This window comes from Pleurodeles waltl, chromosome 1_2, assembly GCF_031143425.1.
Source record: "Pleurodeles waltl isolate 20211129_DDA chromosome 1_2, aPleWal1.hap1.20221129, whole genome shotgun sequence".
Classification (NCBI taxonomy): Eukaryota; Metazoa; Chordata; class Amphibia; order Caudata; family Salamandridae; genus Pleurodeles; species Pleurodeles waltl.
In genome coordinates, this window is record NC_090437.1 from 1222240976 (window position 1) to 1222261412 (window position 20437).

The 20437-nt window shown below is 44.3% G+C and overlaps 1 protein-coding gene across 11 annotated transcripts in view; it reads left to right on the top strand.

Annotated features, from left to right (window-relative positions):
- The window catches only part of CTBP1 (C-terminal binding protein 1), a 1451962-nt gene that overhangs the window by 1354829 nt on the left and 76696 nt on the right, over positions 1-20437 (top strand). For all 11 annotated transcript variants that reach the window (XM_069204084.1, XM_069204092.1, XM_069204101.1 and 8 more), the window contains one exon: positions 15295-15509. In XM_069204084.1, the coding sequence (XP_069060185.1) occupies positions 15295-15509 (215 nt within the window). The remainder of the gene's footprint in view (positions 1-15294; positions 15510-20437) is intronic.

Here is a 20437-nt window from a genome sequence, read left to right on the forward strand (position 1 = left end):
TCCGTTTTGATAGCCTGCAACATGTCGTCGACATGTTTCCCAAACAAACTTTCTCCATCAAAAGGCATGTCGAGAACACGACTCTGGACTTCCGGTCTAAATGAAGTAGCCTTAAGCCATCCTTGCCTGCGCAGGACTGCTGCGCCAGCTAATTGTCTGAAGCCAGTGAGAGAAATGTCTATTGCGCTGTCTATAATCTCTGCGGAAACCCTTTCTCCCTCCTGCAACACCTTTTTTGCTTCCACCTTGACGTCTTCTGGCAGTAGATCTAAAAAGGCAGACATGTCTGCCCACATTTGGCGATGGTACCTTCCCAGGATGGCGAGGGAGTTAGCCGCCTTAACTGTGACCGCTGCAACAGAGGAACATTTTTTGCCGATGTTGTCTAATCTCCTTCCTTCCTTGTCTGCGGGAGACGCTATAGGTGCGGAGGGGTTTTTGGAACGTCGCTGAGCCGCCTGTGATATGACAGAATCAGGTTTTGGCTGTGAGACTAGACAGGCCGGAGAATCATCCGGGGCCTTGTACTTTTTCTCCAGTCTTGGCATTTGTGAAGGCACTGTTGCCGGATTCTTCATTGCCTTCAAACCCTCCTGCCATAAGAAATCTACAATGAGTATAGCTCTTACCGATCTCTTTGATGGCTCTTTGAAGTCGTACAAAAAACATTCGGTTTCATGAGAAACAATTGAAAGGCCAAAACGTTTTGCCGCTCTCTCTATTAAATTATGAAAGCCTCCTATGTCCTCTGGAGGAGAATCTACCGGACCTGCTGGCGGTGGAGATGGTGTGGGGACGAGATAATCATCCCATTCACTAGCCGCCGAATCTCTTAGTTCACCCTCTTCCCTTTCGTCGTCTGACGAGGGATGAGCTTCCTGAGTTTGGCTAGTTACCGGTATGCTAGCCTGTGGTGTTTCCGAAAGATTAGTAGTCTGGGTTTGCCGAGGTGTCTGGTAGCTTTCAGGTCTAGGCGTGGTCTGAGTTGATGGTGGAAACCTTTTATAGTAGTCATTCAACATATATTGTAGGTCTGCTACTAGTGTGCTAGGCATGGCGAGGGGCGATTGTTGTTCTGCCTATGGATAGGATGTTGAGGCATAACTAGGCTGGTAATGCTGTTCCTCCTCATCATCAAACTCTTGGCATTTGACATTGAGTTGGGACGGGCTACTAGCTGCCCCAAACATTCCGTCGTTTTGAGAGTATGCATCATCGTCATCATCATCTAAAAGATGTTGTGGTGGGTATGGCAACACTTTACTTGGTGAGGTATGCATTGGCAGAATATTAGACGCCTTGTCCCCCATGGTAATAAGTGAAAGGGGTAAGAACCTTGTGGAGTCGTCCTGATGATATGAAGAATGGTGCGGCGAAGTATCGAGGTAGGTCGATGGTTTATACACTGTTAGTGCTGTGGACGATATGATCGTCGACGGTTCCGTCACTGACGGCGTCTTTGCTGACGGGTCCTTCATCGACGGGTCCTTCGTCGACGGGCCCTTTATGGACGATGGTTTCTTCGTCAACCGTTGTTTCGTTGACGTATCGTCTGTAGGTGCCGTCGTCGGCAGTGCCTTTTCAAACCTCATTGAGAGGCGCTTCGTAGGTGGGAGTGCCCTGGTCGATTGGTGAACCCAGGAGGCCTCCGCGGTCGACGATGTGGTTGCCGACGAAGCTTTCTTAAAAAATGTTGCTGTAATTATCGTCGTCGACGATAACGGCGACGACGTCATAATCATCGGTGAGACCGCTGTTGTGAACGTCGACGATACAGTTGTAGATGTTACCGTCGACACCGGTTGTTTTTTCCCTGAAGAGACTTTTTCTGGCTCTTTTTGGGGTGACAGAGACAGGGATGCCTTTTTTGAGGTGCTTTTTCGATGCAAAGGCGTAGTAGGCTCTGAATGATCCTTTTTTGTCAAATGTTTTAGTGTCTCTGAGTGGGAAACATCCTTTTTTGTCTCAGTAGAGACTTGTTTTGCCTTTTTGGGCACCTTCCTTGGTGGCTCATCAGACCCTCTACTTCTCTCACCTGTTCTTTTGTGAGGGCGAGAAGCCTGTGATGACGCTTCGCTGTCGTCTGAGGAAGGATGTTCTATGGCTTTCTGTTTTTGCAGCCATAAGAGAAGTCTACCCTCACGGTCTTTGAGGGTTTTTTGACTAAAGGTGCGACAGATTTTGCAGTCTCTCACCTTGTGGTCTGGATGGAGGCAGTAGATACACTTCTTGTGGGGGTCATCAACATGCAGTCTCTTCTTCCCACAATTGTCACAGTCTCTGAACAGACCCTTCTTTGTCTTTTCAGACATGGTAAAGCTGTAGAGCTAGTTTCCTGAGAGAAACAATCTTCAGTCAGAAATAAGGAAAAAACTGAGCAGAGCTCAGGGAGACTCCCTTCACACGATGTGCGGTAGAAAATCTGAGGGAATTCAGCCTCTGTTGGGAGTGTTTGGGAGGTGCTGAATCCTGATTGGTTGATACTGAAGTTTGGGTCTTTTCACAAAACAAAGTGGATAGACTGTAAAATACTCTAGGAGGCCTACTGGGGCCTACTTGTTTTACTTTTACTGACTTACTGCTTTATGTATTTAACCCCTTCGCTGCCAGGCCTTTTCCCCCTCCTGTGCCAGGCCTTTTTTTGCCTATTTGGGGCAGTTCGCGCTTAGGCCCTCATAACTTTTTGTCCACATAAGCTAACCAAGCCAAATTTGCGTCCTTTTTTTCCAACATCCTAGGGATTCTAGAGGTACCCAGACTTTGTGGGTTCCCCTGAAGGAGGCCAAGAAATTGGCCAAAATACAGTGAAAATTTCGTTTTTTTCAAAAAAATTGGAAAAAGTGGCTGCAGAAGAAGGCTTGTGGTTTTTCCCCTGAAAATGTCATCAACAAAGGGTTTGCGGTGCTAAACTCAGCAGCTTCCCAGCTTTCAGGAACAGGCAGACTTGAATCAGAAAACCCAATTTTTCAACACAATTTTGGCATTTTACTGGGGCATACCCCATTTGTGCAATTTTTTGTGCTTTCAGCCTCCTTCCAGTCAGTGACAGGAATGGTCAGGAAACCAATGCTGGATCCCAGAAACCTAAACATTTCTGAAAAGTAGACAAAATTCTGAATTCAGCAAGGGGTCATTTGTGTAGATCCTACAAGGGTTTCCTACAGAAAATAACAGCTGAAAAAGAAAAATATTGAAATTGAGGTGAAAAAACCATCAATTTTTCTCTACGTTTTACTCTGTAACTTTTCCCTGCAATGTCAGATTATCGAAAGCAATATACCGTTACGTCTGCTGGACTCCTCTGGTTGCGGGGATATATAGGGTTTGTAGGTTCATCAAGAACCCGAGGAACCCAGAGCCAATAAATGAGCTGCACCCTGCAGTGCGTTTTCATTCTATACCGGGTATACAGCAATTCATTTGCTGAAATATAAGGAGTAAAAAATTGCTATCAAGAAAACCTTTGCATTTCCAAAAAGGGCACAAGATAAGGTGTTGAGGAGCAGTGGTTATTTGCACATCTCTGAATTCCGGGGTGACCATAGTAGCACGTGAATTACAGGGAATTTCTCAAATAGATGTCTTTTTTACACACACTCCTATATTTGGAAGGAAAAAATGTAGAGAAAGACAAGGGGCAATAGTACTTGTTTTGCTAATCTATGTTCCCCCAAGTCTCCCGATAAAAATGGTACCTCACTTGTGTGGGTAGGCCTAGCACCCGCGACAGGATATGCCCCAAAACACAACGTGGACACATCACAGAAAACAGAGCTGTTTTTAGCAAAGTGACTACCTGTAGATTTTGGCCTCTAGCTCAGCCGCCACCTAGGGAAACCTACCAAACCTGTGCATTTCTGAAAACTAGAGACCTAAGGGAATCCAAGGAGGGGTGACTTGTGTGGCTCGGACCAGGTTCTGTTACCCAGAATCCTTTGCAAACCTCAAAATTTGGCTAAAAAAACACGTTCCTCACATTTCTGTGGCAGAAAGTTCTGGAATCTGAGAGGAGCCACAAATTTCCTTCCACCCAGCGTTCCCCCACGTCTCCCGATAAAAATGATACCTCACTTGTGTGGGTAGGCCTAGCACCCGCGACAGGATATGCCCCAAAACACAACGTGGACACATCACAGAAAACAGAGCTGTTTTTAGCAAAGTGACTACCTGTAGATTTTGGCCTCTAGCTCAGCCGCCACCTAGGGAAACCTACCAAACCTGTGCATTTCTGAAACTAGAGACCTAGGGGAATCCAAGGAGGGGTGACTTGTGTGGCTCGGACCAGGTTCTGTTACCCAAAATCCTTTGCAAACCTCAAAATTTGGCTAAAAAAACACATGTTCCTCACATTTCTGTGGCAGAAAGTTCTGGAATCTGAGAGGAGCCACAAATTTCCTTCCACCCAGCGTTCCCCCACGTCTCCCGATAAAAATGATACCTCACTTGTGTGGGTAGGCCTAGCGCCCGCGACAGGATATGCCCCAAAACACAACATGGACATATCACAGAAAACAGAGCTGTTTTTAGCAAAGTGACTACCTGTAGATTTTGGCCTCTAGCTCAGCCGCCACCTAGGGAAACCTACCAAACCTGTGCATTTCTGAAAACTAGAGACCTAGGGGAATCCAAGGAGGGGTGACTTGCGGGGCTCGGACCAGGTTCTGTTACCCAGAATCCTTTGCAAACCTCAAAATTTGGCTAAAAAAACACATGTTCCTCACATTTCTGTGGCAGAAAGTTCTGGAATCTGAGAGGAGCCACAAGTTTCCTTCCACCCAGCGTTCCCCCACGTCTCCCGATAAAAATGATACCTCACTTGTGTGGGTAGGCCTAGCGCCCGCGACAGGATATGCCCCAAAACACAACGTGGACATATCACAGAAAACAGAGCTGTTTTTAGCAAAGTGACTACCTGTAGATTTTGGCCTCTAGCTCAGCCGCCACCTAGGGAAACCTACCAAACCTGTGCATTTCTGAAAACTAGAGACCTAGGGGAATCCAAGGAGGGGTGACTTGCGGGGCTCGGACCAGGTTCTGTTACCCAGAATCCTTTGCAAATCTCAAAATTTGGCTAAAAAAACACATGTTCCTCACATTTCTGTGGCAGAAAGTTCTGGAATCTGAGAGGAGCCACAAGTTTCCTTCCACCCAGCGTTCCCCCACGTCTCCCGATAAAAATGATACCTCACTTGTGTGGGTAGGCCTAGCGCCCGCGACAGGATATGCCCCAAAACACAACGTGGACATATCACAGAAAACAGAGCTGTTTTTAGCAAAGTGACTACCTGTAGATTTTGGCCTCTAGCTCAGCCGCCACCTAGGGAAACCTACCAAACCTGTGCATTTCTGAAAACTAGAGACCTAGGGGAATCCAAGGAGGGGTGACTTGCGGGGCTCGGACCAGGTTCTGTTACCCAGAATCCTTTGCAAATCTCAAAATTTGGCTAAAAAAACACATGTTCCTCACATTTCTGTGGCAGAAAGTTCTGGAATCTGAGAGGAGCCACAAATTTCCTTCCACCCAGCGTTCCCCCACGTCTCCCGATAAAAATGATACCTCACTTGTGTGGGTAGGCCTAGCGCCCGCGACAGGATATGCCCCAAAACACAACGTGGACATATCACAGAAAACAGAGCTGTTTTTAGCAAAGTGACTACCTGTAGATTTTGGCCTCTAGCTCAGCCGCCACCTAGGGAAACCTACCAAACCTGTGCATTTCTGAAAACTAGAGACCTAGGGGAATCCAAGGAGGGGTGACTTGCGGGGCTCGGACCAGGTTCTGTTACCCAGAATCCTTTGCAAATCTCAAAATTTGGCTAAAAAAACACATGTTCCTCACACTTCTGTGGCAGAAAGTTCTGGAATCTGAGAGGAGCCACAAATTTCCTTCCACCCAGCGTTCCCCCACGTCTCCCGATAAAAATGATACCTCACTTGTGTGGGTAGGCCTAGCGCCCGCGACAGGATATGCCCCAAAACACAACGTGGACACATCACAGAAAACAGAGCTGTTTTTAGCAAAGTGACTACCTGGAGATTTTGGCCTCCAGCTCAGCCGCCACCTAGGGAAACCTACCAAACCTGTACATTTCTGAAAACTAGAGACCTAGGGGAATCCAAGGAGGGGTGACTTGTGTGGCTCGGACCAGGTTCTGTTACCCAGAATCCTTTGCAAACCTCAAAATTTTGCTAAAAAAACACATGTCCCTCACATTTCTGTGGCAGAAAGTTCTGGAATCTGAGAGGAGCTACAAATTTCCTTCCACCCAGCGTTCCCCCAAGTCTCCCGATAAAAACGATACCTCACTTGCGTGGGTAGGCCTAGCGCCGGCGACAGGAAACACCCCAAAGCGCAACGTGGACACATCCTAAATTTTGGAAAAAAACAGAGGTGTTTTTTGCGAAGTGCCTACCTGTAGATTTTGCCCTCTAGCTCAGCCGGCACCTAAGGAAACCTACCAAACCTGTGCATTTCTGAAAACTAGAGACCTAGGGGAATCCAAGGAGGGGTGACTTGCGGGGCTCGGACCAGGTTCTGTTACCCAGAATCCTTTGCAAACCTCAAAATTTGGCTAAAAAAACACATGTCCCTCACATTTCTGTGGCAGAAAGTTCTGGAATCTGAGAGGAGCTACAAATTTCCTTCCACCCAGCGTTCCCCCAAGTCTCCCGATAAAAATGATACCTCACTTGCGTGGGTAGGCCTAGCGCCGGCGACAGGAAACACCCCAAAGCGCAACGTGGACACATCCTAAATTTTGGAAAAAAACAGAGGTGTTTTTTGCGAAGTGCCTACCTGTAGATTTTGGCCTATAGCTCAGCCGGCACCTAGGGAAACCTACCAAACCTGTGCATTTCTGAAAACTAGAGACCTAGGGGAATCCAAGGAGGGGTGACTTGCGGGGCTCGGACCAGGTTCTGTTACCCAGAATCCTTTGCAAACCTCAAAATTTGGCTAAAAATACACATGTTACTCACATTTCTGTGGCAGAAAGTTCTGGAATCTGAGAGGAGCCACAAATTTCCTTCTACTCAGCGTTCCCCCAAGTCTCCCGATAAAAATGATACCTCACTTGTGTGGGTAGGACTAGCGCCCACGAAAGGAAAGGGCCCAAAACACAACGTGGACACATCACATTTTTTTATAAAAAGCAGTGCCTACCTGTGGATTTTGGCCTGTAGCTCAGCCGACACCTGAGGAAACCTAGCAAACCAGTGCATTTTTGAAAACTAGAAACCCAGGGGAATCCAAGATGGGGTGACTTGCGGGGCTCTGACCAGGTTATGTTACCCAGAATCCTTTGCAAACATCAAAATTTGGCCCAAAAAACACTTTTTCCTCTCATTTCGGTGACAGAAAGTTCTGGAATCTGAGAGGAGCCACAAATTTCCTTCCACCCAGCGTTCCCCTAAGTCTCTCGATAAAAATGGTACATCACTTCTGTGGGTAGGCCTAGCGCCCACAAAAGGAAATGGCCCAAAACACAACGTGGACACAACATATTTTTTCACAGAAAACAGAGGTGTTTTTTGCAAGGTGCCTACCTGTGGTGTTTGGCCTGTAGCTCAGCCGGCCCCAGGGGGGGGTGGCAGAAATGGCCTAAAATAAATTTGCCCTCCCAACACCCACCCCCCCCCGGGAGCGACCCTTGCCTACGGGGACATTGGCGCCAAAAAACAAATCCCCGGTGCCTAGTGGTTTCTGCCCCCTTGGGGGCAGGTTGACCTAAACTCAGCCAATCTGCCCCCAAGGGGGGCAGAAATGGCCTAAATACAATTTGCCCCCCCAGGGGAGCGACCCTTGCCTGATGGGTCGCTCCCCATCTCTAAAAAAAGAAACAACAAAAAAAAAAAACACACAAAAAAAATTGCCCTGGTGCCTAGAGTGTTCTGCCCCCCCCCCCCCCCCGGGGGGCAGTTCGGCCTAATAATAGGCCGATCTGTCCCCCGGGGGGCAGAAATGGCCTAAAATAAATTTGCCCCCCCCCTCCCCCCGCCCCCGGGAGCGACCCTTGCCTACGGGGTCGCTCCCCCTGCGTGACATTGGCGCCAAAAAACAAATCCCCGGTGCCTAGTGGTTTCTGCCCCCTTGGGGGCAGATTGACCTAAAATTGGCCAATCTGCCCCCAGGGGGGCAGAAATGGTCTAAATACAATTTGCCCCCCCAGGGGAGCGACCCTTGCCTGATGGGTCGCTCCCCATCTCTAAAAAAAAAAAAAAAAAAAAAAAGAACAAAAAAAAAAAACACAAAAATTTTTTTTGCCCTGGCGCCTAGAGGTTTCTTCCCCCCCTGGGGGCAGATCGGCCTAATAATAGGCCGATCTGCCCCCAGGGGGGGGCAGAAAAGGCCTTCCCAAAAAATTGCCCCCCCTGGGAGCGACCCTTGCCAAAGGGGTCGCTTTGTTGCGTGACATTCGCGCGCAAAAACAAACTCCCTGGTGTCTAATGGTTTCTGCCCCCCTTGGGGGCAGATTGGCCTTATCAAAATAGGCCAATCTGCCCCCAAGGGGGGCAGAAATGGCCTAAATATATATTGCCCCGTAGGGGAGCGACCCTTGCCTAAGGGATCGCTCCCCACCTAAAAAAAAAGAATTCATCACAACAAAAAAAAAAAAAAAAAAAAAAAAGGTCCCTGGTGCCTAGAGGTTTCTGCCCCCCCTGGGGGCAGATCGGCCTAATAATAGGCCAATCTGCCCCCAGGGGGGACAGAAAAGGCCTTCCTAAAAAAATGACCCCCTGGGAGCGACCCTTGCCAATTTCAAGAAAAGAAAAAAAAATCCCTGGTGTCTAGTGGGGTTTCAAAAGCCGGATTGCAAGCAATCCGGCTTTTGAAACCTGTGAGAGACTTCAAAGGGAAGGAAATACATTTCCTTCCCTTTGAAGCCTCTCGGGACCTCCCCCATGGGATTGAAAAAGAAATGCAAAAGCATTTCTTTTTCAATCGCGCTGGAAGCTCTGCTTCCAGCGCGATGGGGGAGACCCTGTGACTAATCAGCGCGCGCTCGCGCGCTGACGTCACAGGGGGGGTTGGGGGGGGTCGGGGGTGGGAGGGGAAGGGCTTCCCCTTCCATCCCTGACTTGGGGGGGTGGGGGGGGAACCCCACAGAGGGAGCGAGAGCGCTCCCTCTGGGCTCTGTGCACAGGACGTAATGGTTACGTCCTGGGCACAGCAGCACTGTGCCTCAGGACGTAACCATTACGTCCTGGGCACAGAAGGGGTTAAACTTACCGTGAGGCTCCCACCTCGACGACGGGGATGATTCAAGCATGTGAATCTATGAAAGATCCAATACTGGAGAACGAAAAATAAATTCTGGTTGACAAAATATTTTAGGAGGTCCACTACCCACTTTCACCAATGCCCTCACCTGCTCCCTGCTTCGACATGACCCAAAGCCAGATGCAGAGAGTGAGTGAAGCTAATGAGCCCACCTACCTCTACGGGTGTTCCTGAGGGGGAACAAGCTGTAACCTGTTTTTTTTTTTTTTTTTAAAGGGTTCAAACAGTGCATTTACAGCCCAGTTTTCACATAAGTGTAATAAAAACAAGGCCAGAGAATCTAAATTAGGGTACTTTCAGAGTTTTTGTGCTTGGACGGAGAGAAAATAACGATTTCTTTACCTGAGATGAGCAAAGCTTTTTTTTTTCTCTTTTGTTACAACTTCTCTGATTCCTTGAAGGTCTCTAGCAACACATTATTGTGCAGCAGACGCAGAAGTCCTCATTGACTTGAAGTTTTCAGTGTCTGAGCTATGAGACTCTCCATTGATCCATGTCTCAACTCATCTCACATACAACACCCGTGATCCAGCTCTTCCCATAATGAACAAAACCCATGCATGCAGCCATATATAAAATGTACAGCTCACTCTCAACTACACTTTGTCACGCGTGTAGCCCTAGCATCAAGTCTGATTCTATCTTTTTGGAGTCTAATTCTACCCCTTAGAGACAACACTAAGACTCCACCGTCCACCCTCCAACATGCATCTGCAATCTGTGCCGTGCAGTAAGTACCTAGAGTCAGCCAAATGCTATACAAATATCATTGAAAATAACCTCAGGGTCAGTCCAATATTGCCCTTTATCCTTCTGATGCACCCTTGCTTGTTGCTCAGGGGTATCCCAAGTAACTAGAGTCTCTGATTAATCAGCCATATCATTTGGAAACTACTACCGTGTGTAAATTGATGTGTTAACATCCGACTCTGGCATATACAGCTATATTCTGCACAATGTAAGTTTTCCCATTTACTTTTAAAGCCGCATTATAAATAAAATTGTCATGGTTACCCAGTGGTTTCATGTCATGACAAGGATACCTTATGCCACTTAATCATTTCTTCTGCAAACCACTATAATCAGCTTTTTTGGTGCAATTGAGGTGATAAACAGGACTACAAGTAACACATAGCGTAATGGTATAGGTTGTAAAACTGAGGCAATTCAGTGGTGTAAGGTTTTTTTTATTCATTTATTAGGGTTGCGGTGTATCTTGAGCAAGATATTATTATGACTGCTATTGTCCTGAGTTATTTGCTCTCGGCTAGATGTAAAACCGTCAGTTAACATCTTTCAGGCGCAAACTAAAGGGAAAAAACAGGGAAAGTCTCATAACTGTTCAGCGTGTGAAGACATGGCCCAATCTCTTATTTTATACAATCATGCCTCATATACATTGCAGGAGTGGTGTACTTTAAAAATATACTTAAAACAGCTCCCTTCTCGAATTCTTCTGTTGATGTGAACCTATTCTGACTTTTTTGTGGTAGCCAATAATCTACTGGAGCGCTATAGGTTTTGGAAAACGTTTCTGGATCCAGTCTGGTGCCTGGAGGATATTTGTAAACCGGGGCATCTGTGTGAATAATATGTACTTATCAGAAATGTGGTTACTGAGGGTTCGTGAATATTACAAAAAATAATCTTAAGGGATTTGTATAGAACACACCGCATCATGCCATCCTGTAGAGCTAGAAGCGGGTACAGAGTCATGTGCAAGAAGCAGCACACTACACATAGTCTTGGATGGGTCATTTAGGAATGTTACTCAGAAGCCAGTAGAGTTCTTGTGCTGAAGTTTAAACCAAAGCAGTGCTAAGTTTGAGAGGCTCAGGGCGGTTTGAATTTAGGAACACGGATAAAGAATAAATACAAGCAAAGCCAACAGGTCTGGCGTTGACTGCTGGCATTTTGGTTTTGTCATTGATTAGTTTGTCATTTTGTTTCAAAATCCATTGTTGAAGAAGCTGCTGGACTATTGACAGTGTAAAAAAGTAGCTAAAATCATAAATTATTTTGGTCTAAAAAAAGCACACCTTGCTATAGTTATCCGGGCACTGAAGGGGCCTACTTGTTGTGTGGATGTGCTGCTTGTGAAGGTGCTGATGTGGAATTTCCCATGCTGTATGATGCACTGATTGGAATGAAAATGTGCGAGGCAAAGACCAATATATGAAGAGGACTGACTGAAAGCCCCTTTAAATATGATACATACATAATTTTAGGAACAACAAAAGGTCTTGAATAACCCCAGACCTTAATAGTACAGAAAACTGCATTGCCTGTAAGACTGATTTTATTAGTTAAACCAAATGAAATGGCTAAACAATTACTGTGTCTTAAAAGACAGGCGAACTACTTATATGCATTAGCCAGTGTATCTGAACACCTGACTCCAGACATAGTAAGTTACCTTTCAGATTATATAGCTAGAGGCTTTATGTCATGAATTGAGCTGGCAACACCTAAAAGTAAACTTCCTTTATTCAAAGCCAGTACTTAGCTTGTAATCGAATCAATGCCGTTCCCAAAGAGCGGTTCTTTTATGTCCGTGCACGGAATACCAAGACTGCGTAATCTTAGATCGACTTCATGGCTCCCCGCCCCTTTACCTCCCTCATGCGGGTTCCTGCTTTCTCTCTTTTTGACGGTTTTCCCATCGTTCTTTCTACTGCCTTTCCCAGTGTGTGTGTGTGTTTTTTTTTTTTTTTTTTCTTGCTTTGTGGCGGCCAGTGGCTTATGACGAAAAAATAAGTGCCGTCTCCATAAAATTAGTGCCAGCGACCCCCACCTCTTCAAATATAACATTACGTAAAGCGAACAGTTGTTTAGAGGAACCCCATAAACTGGATACTGGTAGCTATATTAGAAAGGGGCTCCTGGCCTCATGTTCGGAGAAGCGCACTGTTCCAGTGTTCATGCTAAATGAATAATTTAGTCAGTTGTCTGCTGCCTGCATCTACCTATTGTTTCTCTTAGCTGAATTTACTAGTCTAGAATGTGATTACCACAGAGAAAGAAGTTGTGCAAAGTTGGTTCTGTGATAAAATTAAAGCAGAATCCTTGGGTAGAGGTTGTGACAAGGCCTGAAGTGATCAATTCTTTCAGTGTATATTTGTATTCGTTCTTCACAGTCCGCATAGCAATTCTACTGGACCTTTCACGTTGGCTGTTGGGAAGAAAAACAACGATATTCTGTTGTAATTACTGTCAATTATCCATCAAAGAAAACAGAAGAATACCGCCATTATGCAGTTAGTAAAAAAAGAAACTCCTGCAGGCTCTTTCTAGTAACACTGTTTCATAGATGAATTTTAACGAGGCTGTTTAATGGTCTTTTCTGGAGAACTGGTGACTTATGATGGAACGTTTTGCTTTTAAAGTTTCAAGTATCCTTTTTTCCTCTGAGTCTGACATCCTTTCATTCCATTTTGCTTTTGAATGTAGCTGTTGGTTTTCTGTACAAGCTATGCAGACTTGATGCTTTTTCCCCCCCTAAAACTCTGTATATGTACCGTCTCCCTCAGCTTCTGCCGAGGACCAGTAGCCACACATACAAAGGCAAGCCCGTTGCCACAGATCTCAGTGGTGCTCACCATTGATGGGTCTGAACTCTCTCCTTTGTTGTAAAGAGATCTGAACACATAGAGGGACCTATCACAATTCACCAATGACTATTAACTTCAGACAAGTAACAATATTTCTTGTGCAGGTAATAACAATTGCAATGACATTAGGCGATATCTACCACTAACCAGTTGTATAGTCACTGGCAGATCTGCACAACCTGCTGTCATAGGTTAGAGGCCACCACTGTCATCACCCTGGCAATTAACCAATGAGCCAGGTTCAAAGAAGAGCAACTGGTATGCCATGAATGTGGGAATATTCTGACTGTGGGCTTCTCAGCTAGGTAAAAGAAAACATCCATGGATTGGTGATAGAACCCCAATAACTGCCTAGCCATGAAAAAGACACAAAATGTGGAAAATTAGGGTCATTTTGATCACAAACACCATTTACTTAGCAATTGCTATGAAACTGGAGTGAATGCTGAAGTTAAGTTTTCGGTTGAACAGTCTTAATGATCAGCAGAGCCAACATTTCCACCAGGAAATCTTGTGAGCCTGGTTGGAGATAGAAAAGGAAGGAAAATAAGGAAGTGGCACTATGGGCACCAACCCAGGATACACCAGCAAAAGGGTCTCATGGTCATGAAAAATGTAATCCTAAGCATCGCGATCCAGACAAATCCTTCTCCTGAAAGGGGGAGATTACTTGACTGGTCTCCAGAGAGATTCCAGACAGCTGCTTCTGTAGACTACAGGCCTCTTGCTCAGATATGAGGGAGGATGTCTTCCCAGGGGAACCTGAAGGGCAGAACTAGAGCGTAGCATGCTGTGCTCTAACATAGCCTAGATAGGAATTATTTTAATGACTCTAGTGACAACATGGTAGCGTTATTTTTATGCTTTACTCTCCTTGTCACAATTTAAATCCTGTCATGCTTTATCGTCCTGGTTATTGCAGTACATGCTTTATTATCTAAGATGCAGTTGCTTCATTAAAATCTTATTGAAACATATACTTCCTCTGATTTTCCTTTATATGTGAGACTAATGTAAATGAGAGAAACGGATGCGATCTGAGTGACCATGATTTCCCTGAGAAGTCAATTGTGTCATGCGTGCGGCTGCACAATCATCCCTGCTCTTGGGTGGAGATGAGGCACTGCTAGTTAGCCGGAGCAAAACCCGCATTAGGCCGACAGGTGTCACCTGTAATGGGTTAGATTCAGTCCCCCACAGTGAAGTGATCCTGCTGCTCAAATCCAGTAGTCTCATTAGAATAATGAGAGCCTACACGACATGGCGACAGCCAAGGGGAAAACCCATTTGTTTGCGTGGTCCATGTTATCACTAGAATACCCAGGGTGATTGATCCCGCTTGGTTGCATCTTCAACCGACTCCTAAAATGCACCCTTTTCCAATTATGGCTTTGTACATTCCCCTAATCTTTTTAGTCTACTCCTCTGCAGCGATAGCTCAATTTCTCCCATCTGGGCTCCAAATTAGCAGCAGAACTTGTCTCATTTTGTGCCTCTACTTTGTCCTCGTGGGAGTGTGTCATGGGGGGCCTAGACACCATTGATGCAGTGGAACCAGGGTTTAGATATAAAAGCAGTGGAACCAGGGTTTAGATATCAAGTAATGCTTCACTAGGAGCGATTGGCATGTTCTACAAAAGACTTGGGATCACTACCTTTCTTCCGCACCTGCCTTAGTTTCTTCCCCCACCCATCTCCTCGAGAGTGCAGAACTCTGGTAATTATAATGCTGCATGGTACACATTTTCCTTCCCGTCATTAAGGCCCATGGCAAAGTTGCTATGCCATTGCAAGTCCCCATAGTTTTAGATTGTCTTTTGCATAACATGATTGATATTGGGATGTGCCTTCAGTTAGCTCACACGTTTCTCTTTTAGTGGTGCCTCGATAGGTCATACGGGTAATGAAGTGGTCACAGAAGTGGAGACCTAATAGGCTAACTTTGCACTCTCTACATTCTTAGAACTCCGTATTACCCTTCATTTGGGTGTCCTGTATGTAATCTATGTTTTCGTACGTTTGCTTTCCATATTTGGTATTTGACCTCAAAAAGTATGTTCATTGCACTATTTCGAAACTGAAAACGCCTTGCCTTCTTCCTATTCTGTTCAGGTCACTGCAGTCTGTCTATTTTTAAGTATAATTAAAACGGAAGTTTTAAGAACGTGTATCACATTTATAAAAATCCAAACACCTTTTAACTTGAAGGCAGCCAAAGCACAGCTGCAAATGTCATTTCTGATTCCCAGAGGCATAAAAGTATTAGAATTAGATGGCTCTATAGATCAAAGTGTGGTAAACCAGTTGGCTGAAAGTTCTGTCAGCAATTATAAAGGTTAAATGAAACTAGTTGTTAGCGTGGGTGATATATTGTTTATTTCTTCTGTGTTTGTCTCTCATAGGTCGAGTTGGACAAGCAGTGGCATTGCGAGCAAAGGCCTTTGGTTTTAGTGTCATTTTCTACGACCCATACTTGTCAGATGGCGTCGAAAGAGCCCTTGGTCTTCAGCGGGTGAACACTTTGCAGGACCTCCTATTCCATAGTGACTGTGTCACCCTGCACTGCAGTTTGAATGAACACAACCATCATCTTATTAATGATTTTACTATTAAACAGGTAAGTACATGTGCATAATTTTGGTGCAGTCTAAAAAGCCACATATACCTATTTTTAACTCAACAGAACTTATATGAAAGATGATGTTTCCATGTAAATTTAAGATCTATTTGATGAGGTCATGCAAATTATATACAAGAAAGCGATCTGATAGCTATCCCCAACCCCTTAATATGTTTATTAGAGTGTTCTTTCATTAAATTTTTGCACAAAATTTCGAAGCTAGCAAATAAAGGTTTACCATATGTAAAGTACTGTATCTTACAGCCGCTAACTGTAATGAAGCTGGATATAGGCAGCTTTAGAAAATAGAATAACAATTCATACGGTGCTTACCATTTTTATTGTGTACGTGAACTAGAATTGCAAAATAAAAATATTAAAACCTATTAAACCATATAGTACAGTGCAGATGGTTCAGTTTTGGAAATCTGCCACATCACATATTTTTGCTAGATAAGACTGCTTTTTCTGCTTGGTGGGCTACAAGATTTCTGCTTCAAGAAATGTGCTATTCATGGTTAAACAATTAGAACTGGCCAGATTGGTTTAATGAGGAGACAAATACCAATCAATCATTTTTTTTATTTGGATTTCTTAGAGTGATAGGTTAATCCAAGCCATTAGATTAATGAACAAATGAATGCAATGTGCAACAAATACTCTAACAGGGCTTTCTGGCACTTAAACAGAGGGAATAGGTGGCAGCAGAGAAACCTATGATTGTTTTTTCCCCTAAAAAACAGGTAATTAATTAAGTAGATAATTGGTTCCAAATCTTACATTAGGAGGGTGCTTGTCCCGAAGCTTTGAGGGACGGTAGTAGAAGAAGCGTCCTTTTTTCCCTAAGGATGGAGATCAAAAACCTGTTGCTTAGATTTACTTTAGAAACAGTACTGTAAACCTTAAGCACAATAGAAAGAGAACATAAAAAACAGGGTCATTGTTGTAGTGTAATGATAAGGTATGTGATGTACTCTGAGCCTTAAAACATAAGTTAAATATATTAGCTCATGGTGATGGTGTATCCTTCAACCTGTGTCTAACCAACTTAGGCAATGCTTCTGGCAAAAAGAAGTGACAGGCTTTTAGTAGGACAGAAAATCACAGTGGGTTCTAAATTATATTGGATGATGTTGTCTATCTAGTTTTTAGTCTGATTAGATGTAGCAAATTGTTAAACATAGTAGCAAACACAGATTAGACAATTGGACGTTTGACACCCCGGTCTTCAATTTGTTTTGTTCAAATTTACTCAGTGGAACAGTTGGTACTTAGTTTATTCCTTATTCATCTTTTCAAGGTTCTTGATCCCTACTCTGCATTACTACTCTGCATCCTAACAAATTCACAGTATTACTGGCAGGCTGTTTCTTGTCCTTTTGGGTGCCTCTTATGCAAGTGAAAATGCAAAGAAACAGGGGATCAAGTTTGTTCTGTGTGTGAACATGACATGGTTTGCTGCATTTCAGATCTGCCGGTGGGTTATCATCTGTGTAGGTAGAGGATCTAAGAATAGGGTAGTGCTCTAATCAAAGAGAAAGGATTTTAGAAGTGTGAATACCAAAATTGGAACGACTGGTAAAAGATGTACAGGAATAAAATATGATGTAAGAAACATATGCTTGTCAGACTTCCATCTGTGAAGTGATGTATCAAACTAAAAGTTTAGGATTTGGAAGCAAGCTATAAGAATACAGCATAAGCTACAAAAATAAAACAAGGTCGGTTGTATTTAATCCAAAGTTATTTGGTATGGACTAATTGGTTGTGACTAACCCCACTTTTGTTTCCAGTATTTTAAATTTGACCTTCATCAATGAGTTGATGATGTACACTCTGGGATTCGCCCTGGGAGTCATTGTTTTTTATCTAATCTTCGCAAGATATAGTTAGAGGTTCTATTGACTGTGAGTATCAGGTATGGAAAACAAATAGGAGCAGTGATGAATCGTATTTGATCCTACAAAAGAAGACTCGAGACAGAGGAGTAATGATGATTTGCCTACTATCATGAATGACTTGAGCTAGCAATGGACAATCAGTATGCTGTGGCATGTCTAAAGAATTAGGCCCCTGAAACCTATCATCTGCTGCTACTTTCAGGTCATACAGGGCACACAACAGGATATACTTCTTTCTTGGAGCTGGACTGAAGTCTGCGTAAAAGCAAGTAGCATTTCTGTCTTGGATCTTGTAAGAGAGTGGTGATTCTGAGTGTCAAGCTGCAGACAGCTATTTAGAAAAAGCATATCAGTGGTGTCTGAGGATGTTTTCGTTTCTTACCGGTGGGTTGCCTGGTTCAGTGCATAACAGCCTTCAAGGTAGTATCTACCCCAGTGGCAATGGAGCCAATAAGAAAAGTTCAGGGATTTTTCCTCCCTGTATTCAGGTAACTGGTTAATAAGTAATAAGTCAGAGAATGATTGGAAAGGCATCTGAGACTGAGAAAGTGGTAATACATTAATCATACATGGCTCAAGGGACTGGCTTTTCAGCCAGCACAGTATTGTCTGGTGAGGAAATGTATTTAAGCTGTTGAGAGAGATTTGGGGGAAAGGTAGGAGGTAGAAAATTGGTGGATCCCCGTAGATTCTGAAACTTGTGTGTATTTTTGCCCACACTTTGAGATTTGCAAGGTAATCTGGTTAAGAAAACTTTGAGAGATCTACACAACCCACACCACCCTGGATGCTCCTGCTTCTTTAGTTTTCAGAAATTCACAGGTTGGTAGGTTTCCCTGGATGGTAGCTGATCACGTGCTCAAAATCCACAGTTACCCACACTACAAAATAAAAATGGGTTTAACATGGGATAAAAAGATTCTGTGCTGCATTTTGAGTAGTAATGTATTGCAGACATTTGCCCCACCCTAAAAAATTGGGTTCCATTTTTATGTGGTGACATTTGGGAACACTGAGTGGTTGGGAATTTGTGGATCATCGCAGATTTCAGAAATTAACATGACAAAATCAATCATCTTTGTTTTTAGCCATTAACACAACATTTGTAGGGCGTTGTGGGGAAGTGAGTAGGATCAGTTCACGTTACACCAATCTGAACAGCAATGTATGTTCAATTCTAAAATAATGTGAAGGGTTGCTACTGTTAAGTGAAACCACCACTTACACAGGTTGGTTTTGACACCTCTAGAAAAGCTAGCTTCAAAGAGCAAATACTAATACCAGTATCAGAATATTGATCCAAAGACTACTGAAGGTGAGCCGTACAGCCATATCTCGGCATCAGCCACTTTATGGTCCATTCACACACCTTTCACGCACCAAACACAAAGACTTTCATACCACCAACCACAAGCCCAGTCAAACACAGCAGTACACTCACATCAGCATACCGCTGCCATTCAAAGGCCCGTCACATTCATATACCACAGGGTGGGGGTCACCAATCAAACCACCTCTTACCCAGTCATCTTTACCGTTAAGTACAGTGCTGTGACTGTAATGAGCTTGTCATTCCACAAATAGAACACCTACCACATTCTGACAGAGGATAAACATGGTAAACAGGCCACAAATATGATCCATATGTGCAGCGTTGAGTGTAATATGTGTATTTGGAAAGCGTGCTATCACCAGGGAGAATAGCCTTCCACCGACGTAGGAGCAGTCTGGGCTGAGCCATGGACTTGTCTAGTTGAAGAGTCAAGTCTTCAGCTTTTTGCAGAATTCAAGAATTTTGTAGGGGGCACTTGTGTAGGGGTCAGTCATTCCATGCTTTCGGAATAAGCTGTATTAATACTATGTGGGTGTTTTAAGACTGGCGTTATATGGCTGACGTACCTGGGCATTCTTATGCACTCTGCCCATGTACCTGTTGTCATAATGTAAATAGTAAACTTAAGCCAGCTGACCTCAAACCGTGACCAGGAAGTGCTCTCATCATGGATTGAAATGAGCACATATACATCCTGCCTATCGGAGAATATAACTGTGAGCGGTTTGTTGGAATGCAGAGCAGTGCTATGGGATTTTTTGGAGCTTCTTACAGACATGCTGCTGTGGGAATCCTTAGCAACATCCAGTTGTACCACATGCAACAGTGGCAGCTTTGTGCAGCTCTCTGAGCGATCCTATTGTGTATGGCAACCTACAGGATTTAGAGCTCAGTCCTTCCCTGTATACACTCTCAGGCTGTGTACATAACCAGTAGGGCTCTCAATAGCATGTACATCTTGTTGCTATAATAAGCTCTTTCACTCTGTATGTACTGCCTGAACAGTAATTGCCCTTTTTAAAGGATCGAGGATTCATCAGTGGCTATCTTTTTTTCAGCAGTATGAGTCTCTGGAAAGCGGGCAGACAAATGTTCCACGACAGGCTGAAGTTTGAACAACCTGTTATGGTCTGGATGTCCCTGGGGAAATGCAGCAGAATTGGTATTGAAATGCAGCGTACACTGCAGTATCAAAAAACATCTTTACTCGTGATTTGTGTGATGCTGGGTGTTACACCGTATGAGTAGACCAGTAGGACTGTAGACTTGGTTTGTTCACTATTCCCCTTTTGAAGGTAAGGCCCAGAAATCTCTTCAACTACATAAGTGAAGTAGGAGTCCACCATTGTACCCTTGAATGAGGCTTAAGAGTGCCTCCCTGCCACCTTGACTTCAAACACTACCCGTGCCCCCCCAAAAAAGCCTTTCTGCACCCAAATTTATTTGGTGCAAACTTTCCTCTAGAAAGTCAACACTCAGAAAGAGATAGACCTAGTCAATAGACAAAGACCATTCCTGTATTACCTGTACATCCAGTGTCTACAGTGAATGGGGGAATTTGGGGACTGCCAAAAGAACCCTCTGTCTGTACTTACTTCTGTACGCACCTGCTGGATGGGTTGGCCTACCCTGCGACTGTCTCTCCACTGTACAGATTGTGCTCATGAAGGGATATCACAACAGCAGTGACC